The sequence below is a fragment of the Equus caballus genome, chromosome 16 (assembly GCF_041296265.1).
Source record: "Equus caballus isolate H_3958 breed thoroughbred chromosome 16, TB-T2T, whole genome shotgun sequence".
Lineage (NCBI taxonomy): Eukaryota > Metazoa > Chordata > Mammalia > Perissodactyla > Equidae > Equus > Equus caballus.
Genome location: NC_091699.1, coordinates 16,839,125 through 16,856,779, shown reverse-complemented (window position 1 = coordinate 16,856,779; position 17,655 = coordinate 16,839,125). Strand labels below are relative to the sequence as shown.

The 17,655-nt window shown below is 53.0% G+C and overlaps 2 protein-coding genes across 15 annotated transcripts in view; one reads left to right on the top strand and one right to left on the bottom strand.

The window, feature by feature from the left end:
* The window catches only part of ATG7 (autophagy related 7), a 350,453-nt gene extending 340,706 nt beyond the window's left edge, over positions 1 to 9,747 (top strand). For all 6 annotated transcript variants that reach the window (XM_070237251.1, XM_070237250.1, XM_070237256.1 and 3 more), the window contains one exon: positions 9,455 to 9,747. In XM_070237251.1, the coding sequence (XP_070093352.1) occupies positions 9,455 to 9,487 (33 nt within the window). In that variant the 3' untranslated portion in view covers positions 9,488 to 9,747. The remainder of the gene's footprint in view (positions 1 to 9,454) is intronic.
* Positions 9,748 to 10,910: 1,163 nt separating this feature from the next.
* VGLL4 (vestigial like family member 4) overlaps positions 10,911 to 17,655 on the bottom strand; it is a 141,731-nt gene continuing 134,986 nt past the window's right edge. For all 9 annotated transcript variants that reach the window (XM_001492807.5, XM_070237258.1, XM_070237261.1 and 6 more), the window contains 2 exons: positions 14,151 to 14,274; positions 10,911 to 13,726 (listed from right to left, as the gene is read on the bottom strand). In XM_001492807.5, coding sequence (XP_001492857.1) covers positions 13,455 to 13,726; positions 14,151 to 14,274 — 396 coding nt within the window. In that variant the 3' untranslated portion in view covers positions 10,911 to 13,454. The remainder of the gene's footprint in view (positions 13,727 to 14,150; positions 14,275 to 17,655) is intronic.

The following is a 17,655-nucleotide window of genomic DNA, read 5'->3' as shown; positions in this document are numbered from 1 at the left end:
TTCCATCTCCTGGTTTGGGACCCAGTGGTGGGGCCCAGGAAGGAGAATAAGGTGTCAGTGGTCTCGAGCTAAGCCTCTCCCAGAAAGTTGGCCCTGCTGCCCATTTCCCTCACGGGCTCCCGCCAGGGGATCCCCACAGCTCTGCCCCACCGTCCTTTGGGGCTTGGAGGCCAAGGGCTTGACTTGCCAGAGACCCCAGTAACCAGCTGGTCTGAAGGACCCTGTCTACTGTTTGATTCTTGGGTATTAAGTTGACACCAAAAAATCCCCTTTCTTTCCTCCCCTGTGGAATCCTTTCCAGAGCAGATGGTTCTAAATCACTGTTCATTCAAAAGCTGTGTAAGGGGCCAGGCTCTGTGCCAGGGCTGGGGGCAGAGCAGTGAACAGACGGACCCAGCCCTACCTTCAGGCAGCTCACGATCCCGTGAGGAGTCAGGCAGATGGACAAACTAAAATGTGAGGACAAATTATGGTGGGGGTCTGGAGGACCCAAACTGGTTGTTTGCAAAGACTGAGGGGGAGGCCATTTTAGATGGGTGATCACGGAAGGCGCCAAGAGCTGTGCCCCAACAAGAGCCAGCTGTGCCACGCAGAGTCATGGGGAGAGGTCTCTGTGCCAAAGGAAGGTGTGTGTGAGAGAAAGGAAGAGCTGGGCAGCTGGAAGCTGGTGAGCGAGAGGGAGTCATGGGAGGTGAGCTTGCCAGGTCAGCAGGGCCAGGGCATGGCACCTGGTAGAGATACCACTCTCCCCTGACAGCCTTTGAAGGCTGTGTAACTGGGGCACGATGTGATGGGATGGGATTTTTTTGTTTGTTTGTTTTTGTGAGGAAGATTGGCCCTGAGCTAACATCTGTGCCAATCTTCCTCTGTTTTTTACGTGGGATGCCACCACAGCATGGCTTGATGAATGGTGCATATGTCCACACCTGGGATCTGAACTGGCGAACCCCAGCTGCCAAAGCAGAATGCGTGAACTTAACCACTACACCACCAGGCCACCCCTGGGATGGTTTTTTGAGAAAACGAGTCTGGTGCTTTGTGGAGTGTGGGTGGGAATAACACCAGGGGGGCTGTGGAGACCCAGGGAGAGCAGCGAGGGGCCAATGGTAGCTGAGAAGGACCAATCTTTTTCCCTGGTGGACATCAAGAGCCTGCAGAGTGACCCTGGGACAGTCCTGCCTCCCTTCTCGGGATCCCAGTGGTGTCTCCACCCAGGGGGCCGAGGCAGAGGCCTGCTGGGATGCCTGGATGGGGGGCGGGAGGCTTGCAGCCTGCCCTCTGCTCCTCCCTGCTCTCCCACTGCTGCCGGGCTGCTTCCTTCCCTCCCTTCCTGTCCATGAACCTGACCTAGGATGTCAGGCCCGAGCACAGGCCACAGTCCGCTGGCCATGGGAGCCCGGCAAGCCCTGTCTTCTCTCAGCCTCGGCTGTGATTGGGCCCCTGTCCTGGGAAGCCCTGCCTGGCTTGGATCTCCCATGGGCATGCATCTCTGGCTGGCTGCCCCCCGAATCTGTTTGGTGCCTCCTGTTCTGGTCCTCCCCTAGCCCCAGTGGTCTCCTGGAAGTGCTCAGTAAGGGCTCGCAGACAACCAGACCCCCGCCGCAAAACCCCATTGTTTTCCATAGGTTTGAGGAAGGTGCTAACCACCTGGACAGGCGAGACGTGAGGGCCCCCCACCCATGCTGAGTGCCGCACTACCCAAGAAATGTTTTTTGAATGAGTGAATGTACGTGAGTGAATGAATGAATGGCTATAGTGTGATCCGTTTGGATACATGTTGGGGCCTTCATTCTTCCCCCAAGTGGACAGAACCCTGGCTGGGGAGTTTGCTGGGGAAGGCCAAGCCTACGTCTTCAGCTGCTCCCCAGCAAACCCACCCCCAGACCCCTCTGTTCTCTGTCCTTCCCGGCAGAGAGGTGCGTACCTATGAGGTCCCAGGGAGGAGGGGTGGAGAGCAGGGCCGCTCAGAGGCCCAAAGAGGTCTGGATATTTCCATTTTTATATTAAAAAATAAAGAAATGCCAAAACCAGGTTTCAAAAACTGTGGTATAGTTTAAATGTTTACGTTTAACAAATGAACACTTTTAACACACATACAACACACAAATATAATTGTGCCATTCACAGGGTAATTATGGTGTTTATAAAAGAAAAACCCTAGCCCATGGCAGGCTCCGTCAGTGTGGTCCAGAAATGGGACGCAAGTTTGAAACTGGATGACAAACGGCTCCTCTCAAACGTGTCTGTCTCATTTGGAGAGAGTGGAAAGTGAAACCTTGCGGCCCTCCGGGTGTGTGCGGTCCAGCCACACAGTCTCCCTGGCACCTTGTGATGAGCCCCGATGGCTGGAAAGTCCCCCAGATTCAGACTGGTAGGCCGTCAGGGCTGCAGGGCGGCGGCGGCGGGAGGCGAGGGTCAGGCTCTGATCCCAGGGGCCAGCCCCACGCCGGCCGACAACAGCACAGGCCACTGCCGGTCCTCTCCCTCCAGCCCCAGCCCGAGCACAGGGTGGGAGCACAGGGTCAGAGGACAGAGATCGGGGACCCCAGGAGCCAGGACAGGTCAGAGGCTGGCCTGGCCTTTCACCTGCCCTGGGTTTGCCCATGGTTCCTGTGTGTGCTGGTGGTGGTGGGGCCACTCATTGTGCATCAACTAACAGAGCGTCGGTGCAGGAAGCGTCAGAGGCTGTCTTTCATCATTTTTTAGAAGGAATTATGTGTAACAGTAAGGAAATGGTGAGATAAAGTGCAAGAAGCCTCTGCTCTCTCCCTTACTAGCACAGTTTCCTTGACAAGGCAGTTTCCCGGAGCATGAGCTGCCTCCTTCGTAGAGGAGGGGCTGGCACACCAGTGTCCTTGGGCTGTTGAGAGGACTGACGGCAGGCAAGTGTTTGGCTAAATAATGTTCCACTTTTCATTCATCAGTTGGTGGACATTTGGGTTTCCACTTTTTGACTATCACTAATATTGCTAGGAACATTCGTGTACAAGTTTTTGTGTGGACACATTTTCATTTCTCTTGGGTGGGCATCCAAGAGTGGAGTTGCTGGGCCTCATGGTAACTCTGTTTCCCTTTTTGAGGACCTGCCAGACTGTTTTCCATAGTGGCTGCGCCGTTTCACATTTCCAGCAGCGATGTATGAGGGCTCCGGTGTCTCCACATCTTCACCAGCACTTGTTATTATCTGACTTTTTGATTGAAGTCATCCTATCGGGTGTGAAGTGGTAGCTCCTGGGGGTTTTGATTCACCTTTTCTTGATACCTAATGATGTTCAAGTACCTCTTCATGTGCTTCTTAGCCATTTATATGTCTTTTTGGAGAAATGTCTATTTGACAACTTTGCCCATTTTTGAATCGTTATTTGACTTTTTATTACTGAGTTGTAAAGGGTCTGGATACAAGTCCCTTATCAGATATGTGACTTGCAGATATATCCTCTCACGCTCAGTTGTCTTTTCACTTTCTTAGTAATGTCCTTTGAAGCACCAAAGAACTTTTTTTTTTTAATATTGGCACCTGAGCTAACATCTGTTGCCAATCTTTTTTCTTCTTCTTCTCCCCAAGGCCCCCCAGTAGATAGGTGTATATTCTAGTTGTAGGTCCTTCTGGCTGTGCTATGTGGACACCGCCTCAGCATGGCTTGATGAGCGGTGCCATGTCCGCGCCCAGGATCTGAACTGGCGAAACCCTGGGCCACCAAAGTGGAGCACGTGAACTTAACCATTCGGCCACAGGGCTGGCCCCCAAAGGACATTTTTAATTTTGATAAAGTCCAATTTATTTATTTTTGTTTCATGGCTGTGCTTTTGATTATCTTTCCTTTTAATTTTTTACATATGTAAAACATTTACTTGATCCTGAAGTTAAAAGGTATGTTCAGAGCAGCCCTACCTCCATCCCCCACCATAGGCAGCCGTGTAGGTTAACGTCTAGCTTACCATTGCTGTGTTTATTTTTGCAAAATTCAAAAAGAATGAGCTTGCCAGGTCAAAAGCCAAGACATACATAATTCCGTTGGATATTGCCAAATTGTCCTCTGTAGGGCTTGGACTGTTGACGTCCACTAGCACTGTAGGAGAGTGGTGTTTTCCCACAGGGTCACAAACAGAATATATTGTCAAGCTTTGGGATTTTTACCATTCTGATAGGTGAGAAAATGTTCTGTGCAGCTTTTTTAAAAATCAACTTTATTAGGTATAATTTACATACAATAGAATGCACCCGTTTAAAGTATATAGTTTGGTAAGTTGTGAGAAATGATCAACTTACTGTCACCATAGATTAGTTTTCCCCCTTCTAGAATTTCGTATAAATGGATTTGCACAGGACGTAGTCCTTCACGTCGGGCGTCTCTGACTCAGCGTAGTGACTGAGACGCGGACCTGTTGCTGTGTGCAGGAGTGCTTTGTTCTGATGGCGAGTACTCTCCGTTGTATGGACAGACCACCATTTGCTTCTCTGTTCGCCTGCCGATGGGCATTTTGGTTGATTCAAGTTTGTGCCTATGGTGAATGAAGCTGCTGTGAACATTCTCGCACAGGTCTTTTTGTGGACATGTGTTTTCATTTCTTTGGGGTAAACAGGCGTGGAATGGCTGGCTCATATAGAAAGTGTGTTTGTAAGCCCCCAGACCTTTCTCCCAAGTAGTTAGGCCAGTTTCCACTCCCACAACAGCAGCGTGAGTTCCCATTGCTCCACGTCCTTGCACACCCTTGGTGTTGCCAGCATTTTTCATTTTGGCCATTCTAGAAGGGGGGGGTGTGCTCTCTCTTTGTGGTTTAGATTTACATTTCCCGAAGCCTAAGGATGCTGAGCATGCTTAGGAACTACATTGGCTTTGTAGTTCCTCTTTTGTGAAGTGTCTGTTCAGATCTTTTGCCCATTTTTTAAAATGAGGTTGTCTTCTTTTATGGATCTCTCAGAGTTCTTTGTATTTCTGAGTGCAAGTCCTCTTTCTCTACAGTCTGGGTATTTTCTCCTAGTCTCTGGTTTGCCTTTTCATTGTCATAGGGGTGTCTTTCAGAGACCAGAAGTTTAGATTTTTGTAAAGTCCCAATTTTTTCTCTTCTGGTTAGTATTTTTTCTGTCCTATGAAAATAAGCATTTCTCTTATTCCAAGTCATTGAGCACCTTCTGTTTAAAGGCTGCTTGCCTTTTTCTGTGAACTGTCCATGTTTTTGGCCTGTTTTTTAAAATGACATCATTGGTCTTTCTCTTCTTGATTTTTAAGAGCCATTTGTACATTAAGGAGATTAGCCCTTAATAGTATATTGTGATGTTTTCTCCCAGTTTGTTGTTTGTCTTTTCAACTTTCAGTGTTTTTTTCCATGCAAAATGCTCATGTATTTTTACATAATCCAATGTATCTGTTCTTACTGCTTATAGATTTGGGGTTGCAGGCTCCTCACTCCCTGCTGATAAAGGAATCCACCGTGTTGGAATCTAGTGTTGAAATGGTTTCATTTTTTACATTTAGATTTCTGTTCCATTTGGAATTGATTCTGATGTACAGTGTGGGGCATGGAATCAATTTTATCTTTTTGTAAATGACTATCCGGTTGTCCCCATATCATTTATTAAAAAGTCCATCTTGTTCTAATGATGTGCGATCACATTGCCCAGACCTTTATTATTAAAATACTAAATTTCCATTATGTACTTGGACATTCTCCTCCGTTCTCTTTCTGGACTCATTTGTCCCATTGGCCCATGTGTCTGTTCTCATGCTGACACGATCCTCTCTAAATTATAGACTTTATGACGTTTAAACACATAGGAGGGGAACCTCCTGATTGCTCTTCTTTTCAAAGGATTTCCTAGATATTTTCCTTATTTTCCGCATAAACTTTAGAACCAGCTTTTCTAGCTCCAGAAAAGATTGTTGATCTTTTTAAATTGAGATTGTCTTAAAATTTATATATTAGCTTGGGAAAGTCGATGTCCTAATTGATGTCAACCATAAACCGCAGAAGCAAGGGCTGCTCCCCATTGGTTCCAGCCGGCTTCTCGTGAGAGTCTTGTGAGGATGTTGCAGGACTGTTTTGAAGGGTTTTTTCATATAGATGTTGTACATTTCACGTTAGGTTTATTCCCTAGTAATTTATCTTTTTCATTGCTCTTACAAAGGGTTCTTCTCCATTATGTTTTCTGACTGGCCGTTGTTTGTATACAGGCAGGTTACAATTTGTTGTTAATTTTGTAACTTACTGTCTTACTGAATACTCTTTATTGTCCGTATTCATCTTAGCATTTATTTTCTTGGGTTTCTAGCTGTACTTGAAAATCATCTGTAAAAAGAGGTCATTTATCTCTTTCTTAGGGTATGAACATTTTTTAAGCTTTGTAATACATATTGCCAAATCTCTTCTTTGAAAAAAATACGGAACAAATTTACATTCCTACTGGAAGTGTTTCACCATACCCTTGCCAGCACTGAGTATTACCATTTTTTAAAATCTTGGCCAATTTAATACAAGCTTCATTCATTAAGAGGACATTCACTGGGGCCCTTTCTCCACCAGGTGCTGTGCGGAGGCTGAGGACCCTGCAGGGAGCAGACCCATGTCAGCCCCCTCTGGGAGCCCATATTCTAGGAGGAAATGAGGCTTAAGTTTCTTTCTTCCCTCCAACTTTATTGAGGAATGACTAACAAAAATTGTATGTGTTTAGATTGTTCAACATGGTTTTTTAAAAGGTGTACAACGTGATGATTTAATATTTGTATACAGTGTGAAATGACTACTAGAATCAAGTTAATGAGCACACCCGTCACCTCACATAGTTATTGTGTGTGTGTGTGTGTGTGTGTGTGTGTGTGTGTGGTAAGAGCACTTAAGATCTACTCTCTTAGCAAATGTCCAGTACACAATGCAGGATTTTTAATTCTAATCACCGTGTTGTACGTCAACTCCCCAGACTTACTCTTCTTAAAACTGGGTGTTGGGACCCTTTGACCAGCATCTCCCATCTCCCCCAGCCCCTGGCACCCACGCATCCACTCTCTGCTTCTCTGAGTACCGCTTTTTTAGATTCCATGTAAGTGACATCACACAGTATTTGCTGAGGTTTAAGTTTCTTGAGGTTTAAAATTAAGACTGCTGCAGCCTTCCTGAGCCCAGCCCAGGGGTAAAGGACCGGCTGCCTTAGTGGAGAAACCCTCTCAGGCCCAAGGAGCTCGTTCTGAAAAATCCCAGAGCAGTTATGTCAAGTCCACCCCCCACCTGTCTTCTGTAGCGTCCCATCAGGATAGGCCCTTTGGGTGTCTTGCTTGACAGCCTGCACAGCCTGGGCGCTGCCGGGAGCGAGGGGCAGAGCCAGGAGCCCTCTTGCCTGCCCACACTCAGTGCCAGCTTTCTCCCTGATGCTGCATGCTGAGGCAGGCTGGTGCTGAGGGCCCTTTCCCATAGCTGAGATGCAGTAAAATAGATGACAAATGGATGGAGGCTCCTGCTCAGCCTGGCCCCTGAGTCCTGTGAGCAGCCGCATCTGCCCATCTGCAGAGGGCATTGCTCATTGGCGGGGGTCCCCCCCCCCGCCCCCCCACACAGGAGGCTGGGCAGGAGGTCACTGCGTGGCCCACAAGGCTTCCCTCCCTCATTCCCCTCACGTTGGCCTGGTGGGGCCTCAGCCATGGCCCCCACCTCCGCGCAGCCTGCCCCAGCCCTGCAGGCAGCCCTTAACCTTTTCCCACAGACCTGTGCTCCCAGATCTGCACCTTACTTACTGTGTGATCCCAGGCAAGCTGCATACCTCTCTGAGCTGGTTTCCATCTGCACCTCACAGGCTGTTAGGAGTGAAGGAGGGAGCCTCTGCAGCAGGTTGCGCAGCATGTGGCACAGGGAGGGGCTGCATAAGTTTGTGTGTATTGAATGGCTGAGGGAAGGAATGGGGCACCCTGCTGGTGAACCCTCTGGTGGCTGGTTTCCCACTCAGATGGACAGAACTGGGAGAGCATCAGGTTCAGGGGCTCCTAAGTGCAGCCTTCATTTGAAACGCAGCCACGCCACCACCGGGCCCCCTACCGCTGGATCCCACCTGAGGAGGCAGGCCCAGGAGTCTAGTTCAAGCCATGCTGAGGATGAGCTGGGGGGGGGGGGGGGGGGGGGAATGGGCCCAGGGCAGGGCCTGCCTGGCCACACCCAGGTTGCTGGACCCCAGACCTGGCTTCTCACACCCCATTCCTGCTTCTGCAGGCTTTGCAACCCCCTCCTAATGTTCTGGGGCAGTAGGTGTATGTAGACGTGGGGGGGCTGTGTGTGAAAGGCTTACCCACCACCGGCCCGGGCAGCTGGGGTCCTCAGGAGGGGAAATTTCCTTCTCTATTTATTTTCCACATCCTTGACTTTGAAAGCCAAGCTGGTGTTGATATTTACCTTGGCCAGGCCTCCCCGTCTCCCTGGGCCAGCCTCATGTAAACACAATGTTCCTTCTCTCGGCTCCGCTAGTGTTGAGGTGGCCTTTTGCAACCAATTCTAGGAATTTTGAAAGTCTGAAGGCATAAGTTCAGGGACCAGCCCCCCAGGGAGCCCAGGGTGAGAGGAGCCCCGGGGGCCTCCGCGCTGGCCTTAGCTCCCTCCTGGGGATTCATGCTGATGGCCACAGAGCCAGGCCTGTCCGGGCCGCTGGGCAGGGCCTCCCCTCACACTCACTCACCCCTCTTCACAGCAACGCTGTGGGGAGGCCTGTTCGCCCCATATTCCGGCCCCCCACTCTCGCCCTGGGTCAGACTCAGAAGTCTCAGGCTCCCTGAGGGAACACACTGAGGGCCAGAGACAGAATCTGGCCATCTCCACTGTCCTGCCCCAGGCCCCCCCAGGGCTGGTGGGGAGAGGGCTTACTCTCAGGGACGGCCAGCTCTGTAGCATTTTCCCGGGCACGTGGTCCTTAGTCCAGTTGGCACCTGGACCACGACTCATGTGGACAAGGGAGCAGTCGGCCTGGGGGTGGGAGCCTGCTGAGGCGGAAGTGTGCGCGCAGGCAGGCTGGGCCCCCTTCAGCAAGTGCACAAGCCAGAGCCCTGCCCACAGGGAGGGTGGATGGACAGTAGGAAGGAGGTGATTAAAGAGACAAGATGATCTGGGGTAGTGTCAGTGCTACAGAAACAAGAGTGAGCAGGGGCTGGCTGGGGAAGGGGTGGCCGCTCTGCGGTGGCCGCTGGAGAGGTGAGGAGGCATTCACGCGCCCCAGTCCAATTCCCAGCTCAGCCCCTGGTTGGCTCGCTTACCAGAGAGGCCTTGGGCAAGTGGCTTCACTTCTCTGTGACTTGGTTTCATTATACAAGAAATGGAGGTGTCAGTCCCTCAGTGACAAGGGAGTTCTGAGGCACAGAGCGTGTCATCTGCACGTGGGGCCGTTGTTTATTTTGCTTGTTATCACACCTGTACAGCTCTGAGACAGCATCGGTGGGCAGCACCGGGCAAGGGAACACTGAATGTCTCCCCCTTCTCCACGCAGATCTGGGACATGAGCGACGATGAGACCGTCTGACCCGGCCTGCCCTCGCAGGGCCGACATCTCCCTGGCTGTCTGCTGAGGAGCTCGCAGCGCCTGGAGCAGGACTGCCACACCCAGGACAGGCAATTCTGGGCCCTGTGCCCTCCAACTTTTCTGGTCCCCTCCTCTCCATACCTTGAGGACTGGGCCCTCCCTCCACTGCCCAGGACCATCTGATGTTCTCCATTTCTCATGATTCATGAGCCCACCAGTTCTGAGCTAAATAATAACCTTGGCTTTGGCATTGTCGTTTATCTGGGATTTGGTTCCCTCCTCGAGCAGTTCTTATTTCTTGTCACAAGTGTTTGTTTGGTGTCAAGCTCCCAGGATCCCTCCTGCCTTGGCTCCCTTGCAGGGTGGCATTGAGAACAGGGAGGAGTTGGCCCAACAAAGACCAGGAGGAGAAGTGAGAAACCAGGTCCTTCCAGCAGCCATTGTGGGAGGCAGCACCAGCGTGCCCAGGCTGCACTGCGAACCCCAGAGGGCCCCCTGGGCACTGAGGAGGGCTGAGGCCCTTGTGAGCTCTCCATCAGCCTGGCCTGCTGGAGAGGGAGGGAAGGAGAGCTGAGCTTCGTGCGGGAAAGAAGGGACCATACTCCTCCCAGCCAACCCAGAGCTCCGCCCAGGGCAGAGTCGGCTACCCAGACAGCTCTGCCACCTCTCAGCCTGTCCTCAGCTGTGGGCACAGCCTCGATGCCTCCCTGCTCAGGGGAGGAGAGAAGTTGCTGCTGCTGCCTTGAGCTGGCAGAAGAGCCCAAAGACAGGTCTCAGAGCCAGATCCCGGCAACTGGCCAGGTGGGGCCCCTCCTGCCCGTGGCCACCTGCAGCCCAGAGAAGCCTCAGACCTCACACCAGAGCCCGCTCTCCCGCAGCCAGGCAAGGGCTGCTTCCTCTCCCACCCGAGGGTCCGCCCTGTGGGTGGCCTAGAGGCCCTGACTCCATGTGGGCTGGCTGGCCATGTACCTCTGCCTTGGTCTGTGGCCAGGTGTCCATCGGACGGTGGGAGGGTTCAGACAGGCTCTGCCACAGGTCACTCAGGCTGGCTGTCCTCCTTATCTGGGGGTTGCACGTCGGAACATCGAGAGAGCTGGGTGTGGAAGCCCAGGAGAGGGAGCCGCCCTTTCCACACTTTTATTTTACGCCTGTGGTGTCATCTTTCGTCTCAGGCCTGGGACCAAAGTCAGAATGGAGCCTGAGGCTGACTCTTACAAGAGCAGGATTTCTGTTGGTTAGGTTTTAAGTGACGTTCTCATTGAGAGTTAACATTACAATTTTCCAGCCTCTGTGGGGCTTAAATAGGGGCACCACCATACGGAGGTGTAGGGCCACGGAGCCCACCCCACCCTGCCCGGGGCCTCGTGACAAAGGCCCCACCCAGCCTGGCCCTGTCACTCTAGGACCCAGTGGTCACACAGTCTGTGGTTTAAGAGCACTTTATTATTGTTCTTAAGGCTACTTTTAAGTACAAAAAAAAGATGGCCTGCCAAACCTTTTTTTTTCTTCTTCTTCCAGGAAAAACAGGCCACAGAGAATGGTATATTACAGATTTACAAACATGGAGAGAACGGTCAGAACGCCCTGCCGACGGCGCGGCTCTGTGAACAACCTCACTGCTCCTCCCGAGGCCGGGGCGGTCGCGCCCAGGGAAACGTCAGGTTTGCCGCTTCCCTGTCTGCCCGAGGCCCCCTCCAGGGTACGGCCTATCCCAGATAGGTCGGCGCACCAGGGGCCCGGCCGGCAGCGCCACCGCCTCCCGAAGCGCTGATGTCGTCGGCTGACGGAGGCGTCCCAGGAGCCCGTTCTTCACAGAGCCCACCAGCAGTGGGGGTGTTTCCTGTGGCGACGCTCAGTAGCCTGTAGCAATAACAAACTAGTGGCTATTAAGGCAGATGCAGTGTCCTCATAGAATAACTGTGTTCCTGCACTTTCACAGACAAATCTACGACAAAAAAAGATCAACTTTTTTTTTCCAAACAAAAAAAAATATGAATGATTACAATAGGAAAGGGAAAAATTAAATAGCTACATATCATTAACAAATTAATTGTTCAAAAAATACCTACAAATTTCTCTGTACATTCTTTACGCACAGCGTAATGATGGTCTTAAAGTTACCTATATAAAAAAAGTGTTCTCAACGATTTCTTCTACAGAAAATATAGGGGCCTGAATGCGGACGCCTGGAAGCCCAGTTAAGTGGGAGTGAAATGTGTGCAGGGCAAGAGGAGAAGGGCTTTTCTTTCGCCTTTTGAAAGACCCGCGGCCACCCGGTGGCCACAAAAAGAGCCAATCCTTTGACCTTTTCACCCGGTGCCAATTTTCAAAATGAACCAGCTAACCTGTACTTTTCTCCTACTGAAAACCAGCCTCGAGGGTTCCCTTGAGTCCACAATGCCTTGCAGGTGAGGTGGTCACACCTGCGTCACCTGGCCAGGTGACCTCTTAAGCCCTCCGGTGGGCGAGGCTGGAATGGAGCGCAGTGAGGGGCAGGGCTAGAACGTGCGTTTACCACGAGGAGCAGCTGTTGAACATCCACAGCTGTGTCTGTCATGCTTGCTTCTTCACCTAATCTCTAGTTAGTAGCTATTACTATAGCAAACGATAATAAATGCAGTAATAACTGTATAAAGTCAGAGGAATGTATACTGCCTTGGCCCCAGCGTACGAGGAAGCATACAAAATACCGTATCACAGATTGTCAGTAATCTGCTGTTCAGCCAAGAGAGTTTAAAGGGAGCAGTTTCTGCATCGAGGGAAGTTGGAAGACACAAATCCCAACTCCCCTGGGAGCTAGTAATAAGCAGACAGGGATGCAGACAATAAATGAAGATGTCAGCCTGCAGCGAAAACTCCAGCATCCTACACGCGGCTGACCGACCACTCAACTGCCCGTCCCAGGGCCCGCCCGCGGCTGGCGGCCCCGGTGCGCGGGAGTCAGGTGAATATCAAATACACATCTTAGAGCACAACTGTACCAGCAGTGAGTATATCTAGGACTGTAACTGACAAAAATAAACTAATTCTGACAAGAAGCTAGTAAGTATTAAGGGTTTCGTTTACTGTCTATACAATTAATAGAAACCAGCTATTTTTCTCCATTAAAACATGCGTCACGTTGAAAGCACTATGGGATCCTCGCCTCAGCTCTAGTCTAACAAACTGCAGTGTTTAGAGAAGGTAAAATGCCCGTGGTTGGTGGAGTCTGCAGTCCAGTTGCAAGCACCTGAAATCTAGAGAGAAAGACCTATAACCTGTATGAGACTTCCCCTTCCAAAGCTGTTTTGTCTAAATTAAAAACAACAACAACAACACAACACACAAATGGTCAGAAATGTCATCCTTAAACCCTTTGTTTTCAGCAGTTTGCCCTCAGAGTGCTAGCCTCTCACGTCAAGTTGTCAGGCCGGCAACTTCAGTCCTCCTCCATAGTGCAAATCAGACACGACAGTTCTCTGCTCTCTTCAAGTAGACACACACACACACACACACACACACACCAGCGCGCACACGCACGGGCTGCACCGAACACGCAATGGAAGCTGAGCCACGCACACCCTGGTCTCGAGAAGCAAATTAAAAAGCACAAAGCGTTTGGGTCACCAATGTCATGGCTTGTGACTGAGAAAGCGTGCCGTGGAGTCCTGGCCCCTGTCCGGGCAGCAGACCTGCATCAGAGGTTTTCTTTGGTAACCGAGGCAGGAAGTTAGGATGCTACATGGGACCGATGTTCCCCACGCAGTTCCCACTGTCATGTTTGAGGGCCCCCGTGTACGAATACCAAGCAAGTACAAAAACAGAACAGAAACCCCAACGACATGGTTTTTGCGAATAAACCATCCCTTCCCATCCCCCCACCCCACCCCCATGATTTTTTTTGTTTTTTTCCGTTTTTTAAGCACTGACTGTTCAAAGCTCAGGCAAACCATGCAGATCGACATCTTGTTCGAGGGCGGTGCTCCCTTCACGAAACCACAGAAGGGGAGTGGCTGTGGCTGACCATGTGGGCAGAGGGGCTTGCCGGCTGGCCCCTGCGTGAGGCAGACTCAGGGCTGCTGGACGCACCATCCTTGGCTGCCTTGATCTGAAGCCACGTGTCACCCAGGGCTTTGGCAAAGTGGTCGTCCACGGAGCCTGTGATGGACACCGAGTTGGGCGCAGGCTCAGGCTCCTTGTAGTTCTTGCCCAGGCTCCTGCGGAAGTGCTCCTCCACCACGGGGTCACAGGTGGTGGTGGCTGCGGAGGAGCAGGACAATGGTCAGGTCAGGCTCTGGGAACAGAGGGCCCGCCCCCACCCAGCCTAGCTGGGAACTTGGGCAGGTCACTTCCCTGAGCCTGGAACATGCCCACGTGCCTGCTGCCCTGGGCTAGCTACAGGTTCAGAGAGAGAATGAGATCTCGTCGTCTCCCCCAACTAGAGTGAGATCCTGGAAGTAAAGGCCCACGTGTTTCTTCCTTCTGTCCCACCCAAGCCAGGCACAATGCTCAAAAAGTGCATATGTGCTCAGAAAACCACGTTCTCAAGTTCAGTAAGAGAAAAGCTCCAGGGCTTAGTTGTTCTGTCCACAGCATGAGACAGAAGGCAGGCAAACTCTACCTGAAGTCACGGTGAAGGAGGAAGCCTGAGCCCCGGCCCGCCCCACGGCCCAGGGACACTTACAGCTCGGAGCCCTCCGGTAGCTGGCTGGCCCGGCCGCCACGCAGCCGCTGTGCGCGATGGGGCAGTGGGAAAGGTTGCAGTTCCGAGCGCTGGCGGAGGCGCAGGTGATCACGGAGGGCCGGTTCTGGGGAGAGGAGGAGAGCCGGCGTCAGCTCAGGCTCGAGGACACAGACGAGCGGCAGTTCTGCTTCCTCACGCCCGCAGGCGACCCCAGCCCTTATTCCTGCCAGAGCTGAGGCAAGACCACCCTCTCCGCGCCCCTCCTACACCACCAACGGGCACCCGTCATGCCCAGGAGAACCAATGCCTTCAGCCATCTCGGGGCCTGAAGCCCCCTGCTGGGTCCCAGCTCCTCCATGCAGGGCCTGGAGGCGAGGTGGACCTGGGGTGAATGCCGGCTCTCCACTCACTGGGCAGCGCCTTGGGCAAGGGCCCTCACCACGCTGAGCGTCCGTTTCTCCTCGTGTGAAACAGGAGGAATAGCACCTGAAGAGGGGGTGGGAGGACTGCCTGAGATGACATGTGGGGAGCCCGGCCCTGGGGGCGTGTTGGGGTCCCCCTCTGCAGGGGCTGCTCAGGCCGTGCTGGGAGGACAGCCTGCAGCATGGAGCCCACCTCTTTTGAAGGGTCTGTTTGATCCCAGAGTCTGTGATCCCTCCGTCCCCTCTCTTGGGCACATGCCTTCCATCCACGAGGTGGGGCTCAGGCAGCCATGTTCATAAGTGACCCTGCCCCCCTGGCCCGGCTGGAAGTCTGACTCGGGCTTGGGGCCGCCTCAGTCAGAGACTCAGGTTGGTCTCAGGAGCTCTGGGACAGCCACGCCAGGCTGGCCGTGCGGGCGGAGCAGCAGAGAGAGGAGCGGACGCAGAGACCCGGCTGGGCGCAAAGCCGGGGAGGAAGGAGTCCTGCCTCCTCTCCCGCTCTCCCAGTGGGGCCGACCCTTCCTTCCTGAGCTGCCCCGCCGTCCTCCCAGTAAAACTCCCTTCCTTTGTGCTCACCCCAGCTCAGGTTGGTCCCTCTTTCTTGCAAGCAGAGATCCCACCAACACGAACATTGGAAAGTGGGGACATGTTTGGGGGAGAGGGTCACAGAAGGTGAAGAAATGCAGTGTCATGGAATGCATTTAGGGAAGCTCAGACTGAAGCATAAAGTCAGAGTCCAGCCTTTCTGTCAGCAGCATCCAAAGGGGAGAAAGGCCTCTCCCTAGCGAGGGACCAGCAGGCAGGACGACTGACTAACGTGGGGACGCTAGGAAGAGATTCCAACACCACCTGTGGTTTTAGGTCATCTCCAGGACACCTCCTGACACCCACGGAAGTGCACATGGACAGCACCTAAGGCCCAGCCCAGGCTGCAGGGTGGCCCGGCTGAGCTCTCAAGGGACACACCAAACCTCCCTCTTCCGAGCTGGGGTCCCAGCATCTCACTCCCGACTCTGGCTGAGCGCAAGCTGGGCTCCAGGGCCACAAACCCACCTAGAGCAGGCCTCGCGCTTCCAGACGGAGGGTGCTGGTGAGCTCACAGGGCCCAACACCCCTCCCCCGACGCCCTTGTTTTCCAGATGAGGGAAATGAAGGCCAGAAACAAGTAACCTGCTGGAGGTTACACGGCAAATCAGTGTCAGGGCCAGAATGGAAGTCTGTCACTCACGCTCCACCCAGCCCCTGCCCCACCCATGCTGGTGGCACGTGGAGCCAAGGCTGCCCACAGGAAAGAGCCCCCGTGTGAGGGCAACCCTGACATTCACTGTCCCTCGGGTTTTTAACATTCAGTCTTACCCTGTCTTCTCTCATTTGCTGTTGCCCTCGAGCCACCCTCTTGATATCTTTTGTATCTTTCTTTAGAAAACCCTAGACCCTCAAAGATGCCATCACAAAAATATGAAATGGGGTGACTTTCTGCAACCTGTCCAGAGCTGCCTCTCTGGGAACTTCCCTGTCCCAGTTCCCAGATACCCGAGTCACATTTTCCCCTGCACAGAGGAAGCCTTCCACCGCCCGCCCGGCACAGCCCGCCCGCCTGCCAACACGGAGCTTTGCTGTTGCGCCAAGAAGCCCCCTCCACATCCTCATTTCCCTTGCTCTGAGCTGCGGGATGACACCCACACTTCCCCACAATGGCCACCCTGACAGCAGTGGGCCAACAAATGAAACAGAACTCCCGGAAACCGGTGGATGCCTCGGAGCTGCTGGAGAACAGGGGCTGTCCCATTCCTGTGTCCTCAGCAAAGCTCCTGGCAGAGAACTCAGTCCATGTCTGAGCAGAAGCTCAGATCATAGCGGACCGTCCAGGTCACACTGTGCGGACGCAGGGCAGAGCTGGACGCACGGTTACTATGTGAGTAAAACACACGCTGATCGCAGCTGAGGGGAGGGGAGCAAGCTGACAACCTTCTCGTCACCTCCAACCCCAACTGTCAATTAAAGCCTAGCTCAGTGGCCACCACACTGGGGAAGACGAAGCCATTGCACCTGTCCCAGGGAGGCGGTTGGCTTGTTCCATGGACACTGGCTTTGTTCTCAGTTCTGCCCAGGTATCCCATAAGAACGCAGGTGGGAATTCAAGGTTGTCACTTAGAAAGCCTGCTCAACAGCCCCAGAGCACGTCCCATGGCTGGGGACGCCCTTGCTGGAGTGGGCACATTTTACGGCAGGGTTGGGGAGCTCGTGGTAAAGAAAGCCAGGTCCCTCTGTCCAGCAGTACACTTTTCACAAAGTAACTCTGACCAGAAACCAGCCAGAAGCCCCTCAAAAACCTTGCAAGGTCATGGAAATCCATGATCCAAGAAAACAGGAAAGCCTCCTAGGAGCTAAGGGCGGGGCAGGGCCCACCCTGTTCTTCCGGGTAGAGAGGGAGGGGCAGAGAGGGCTCTGGGAGTTTCTCGCCCCAGGCCGCCACGGGCTCAGAGGTGACACGTCCATGTGGAGTCTCACCCTGCCTCCTCTCCAAGGAACACTCGGGCAGTGGCAGTAGCCAGAGGGCTGAAGTCCCTGGATCCTGGAAATGAAGTCCGTCCATGCTTCAGTCGCCTCTACTGCTGTGGCCTCTGCTGCCCACAAGGGCAGCCTCCTCCTCACACGTACTTCCCTGACTAGACTGCGAGCGCCCTCCAGGCCGGCCCTGTGTCGGGCCCACACAGCTCCGCATCCCCAGAGCTGACAGAGTGCCTGGGGTGGGCAGCGCCGGTCACCGGTCAGTGAGTGAATGGCGGTGATAACTGGGCCCCAGATTCTATCAGAGTAAGTGGCCATCCATCGATACTTAGTAGTCGAAATACTGTAGTTATTTGATGACATGTCTCTCCTCCAGACCTGAACTGCAAGGCCCTGAGAACAGACTAGAGCCTGTATCTTACTTCACTGGCCTCTGGCACACATCATTGTATGCAGCAGGTGCCTGCACAGTTTTGTTAGATGAACAAAGGAAACAAACAGGATCATGATGTCTGGCTCCAAGGTAGAGTAAACCACTGCTCATCAGCCTCACGGGGCTTCACAGGCGCCAG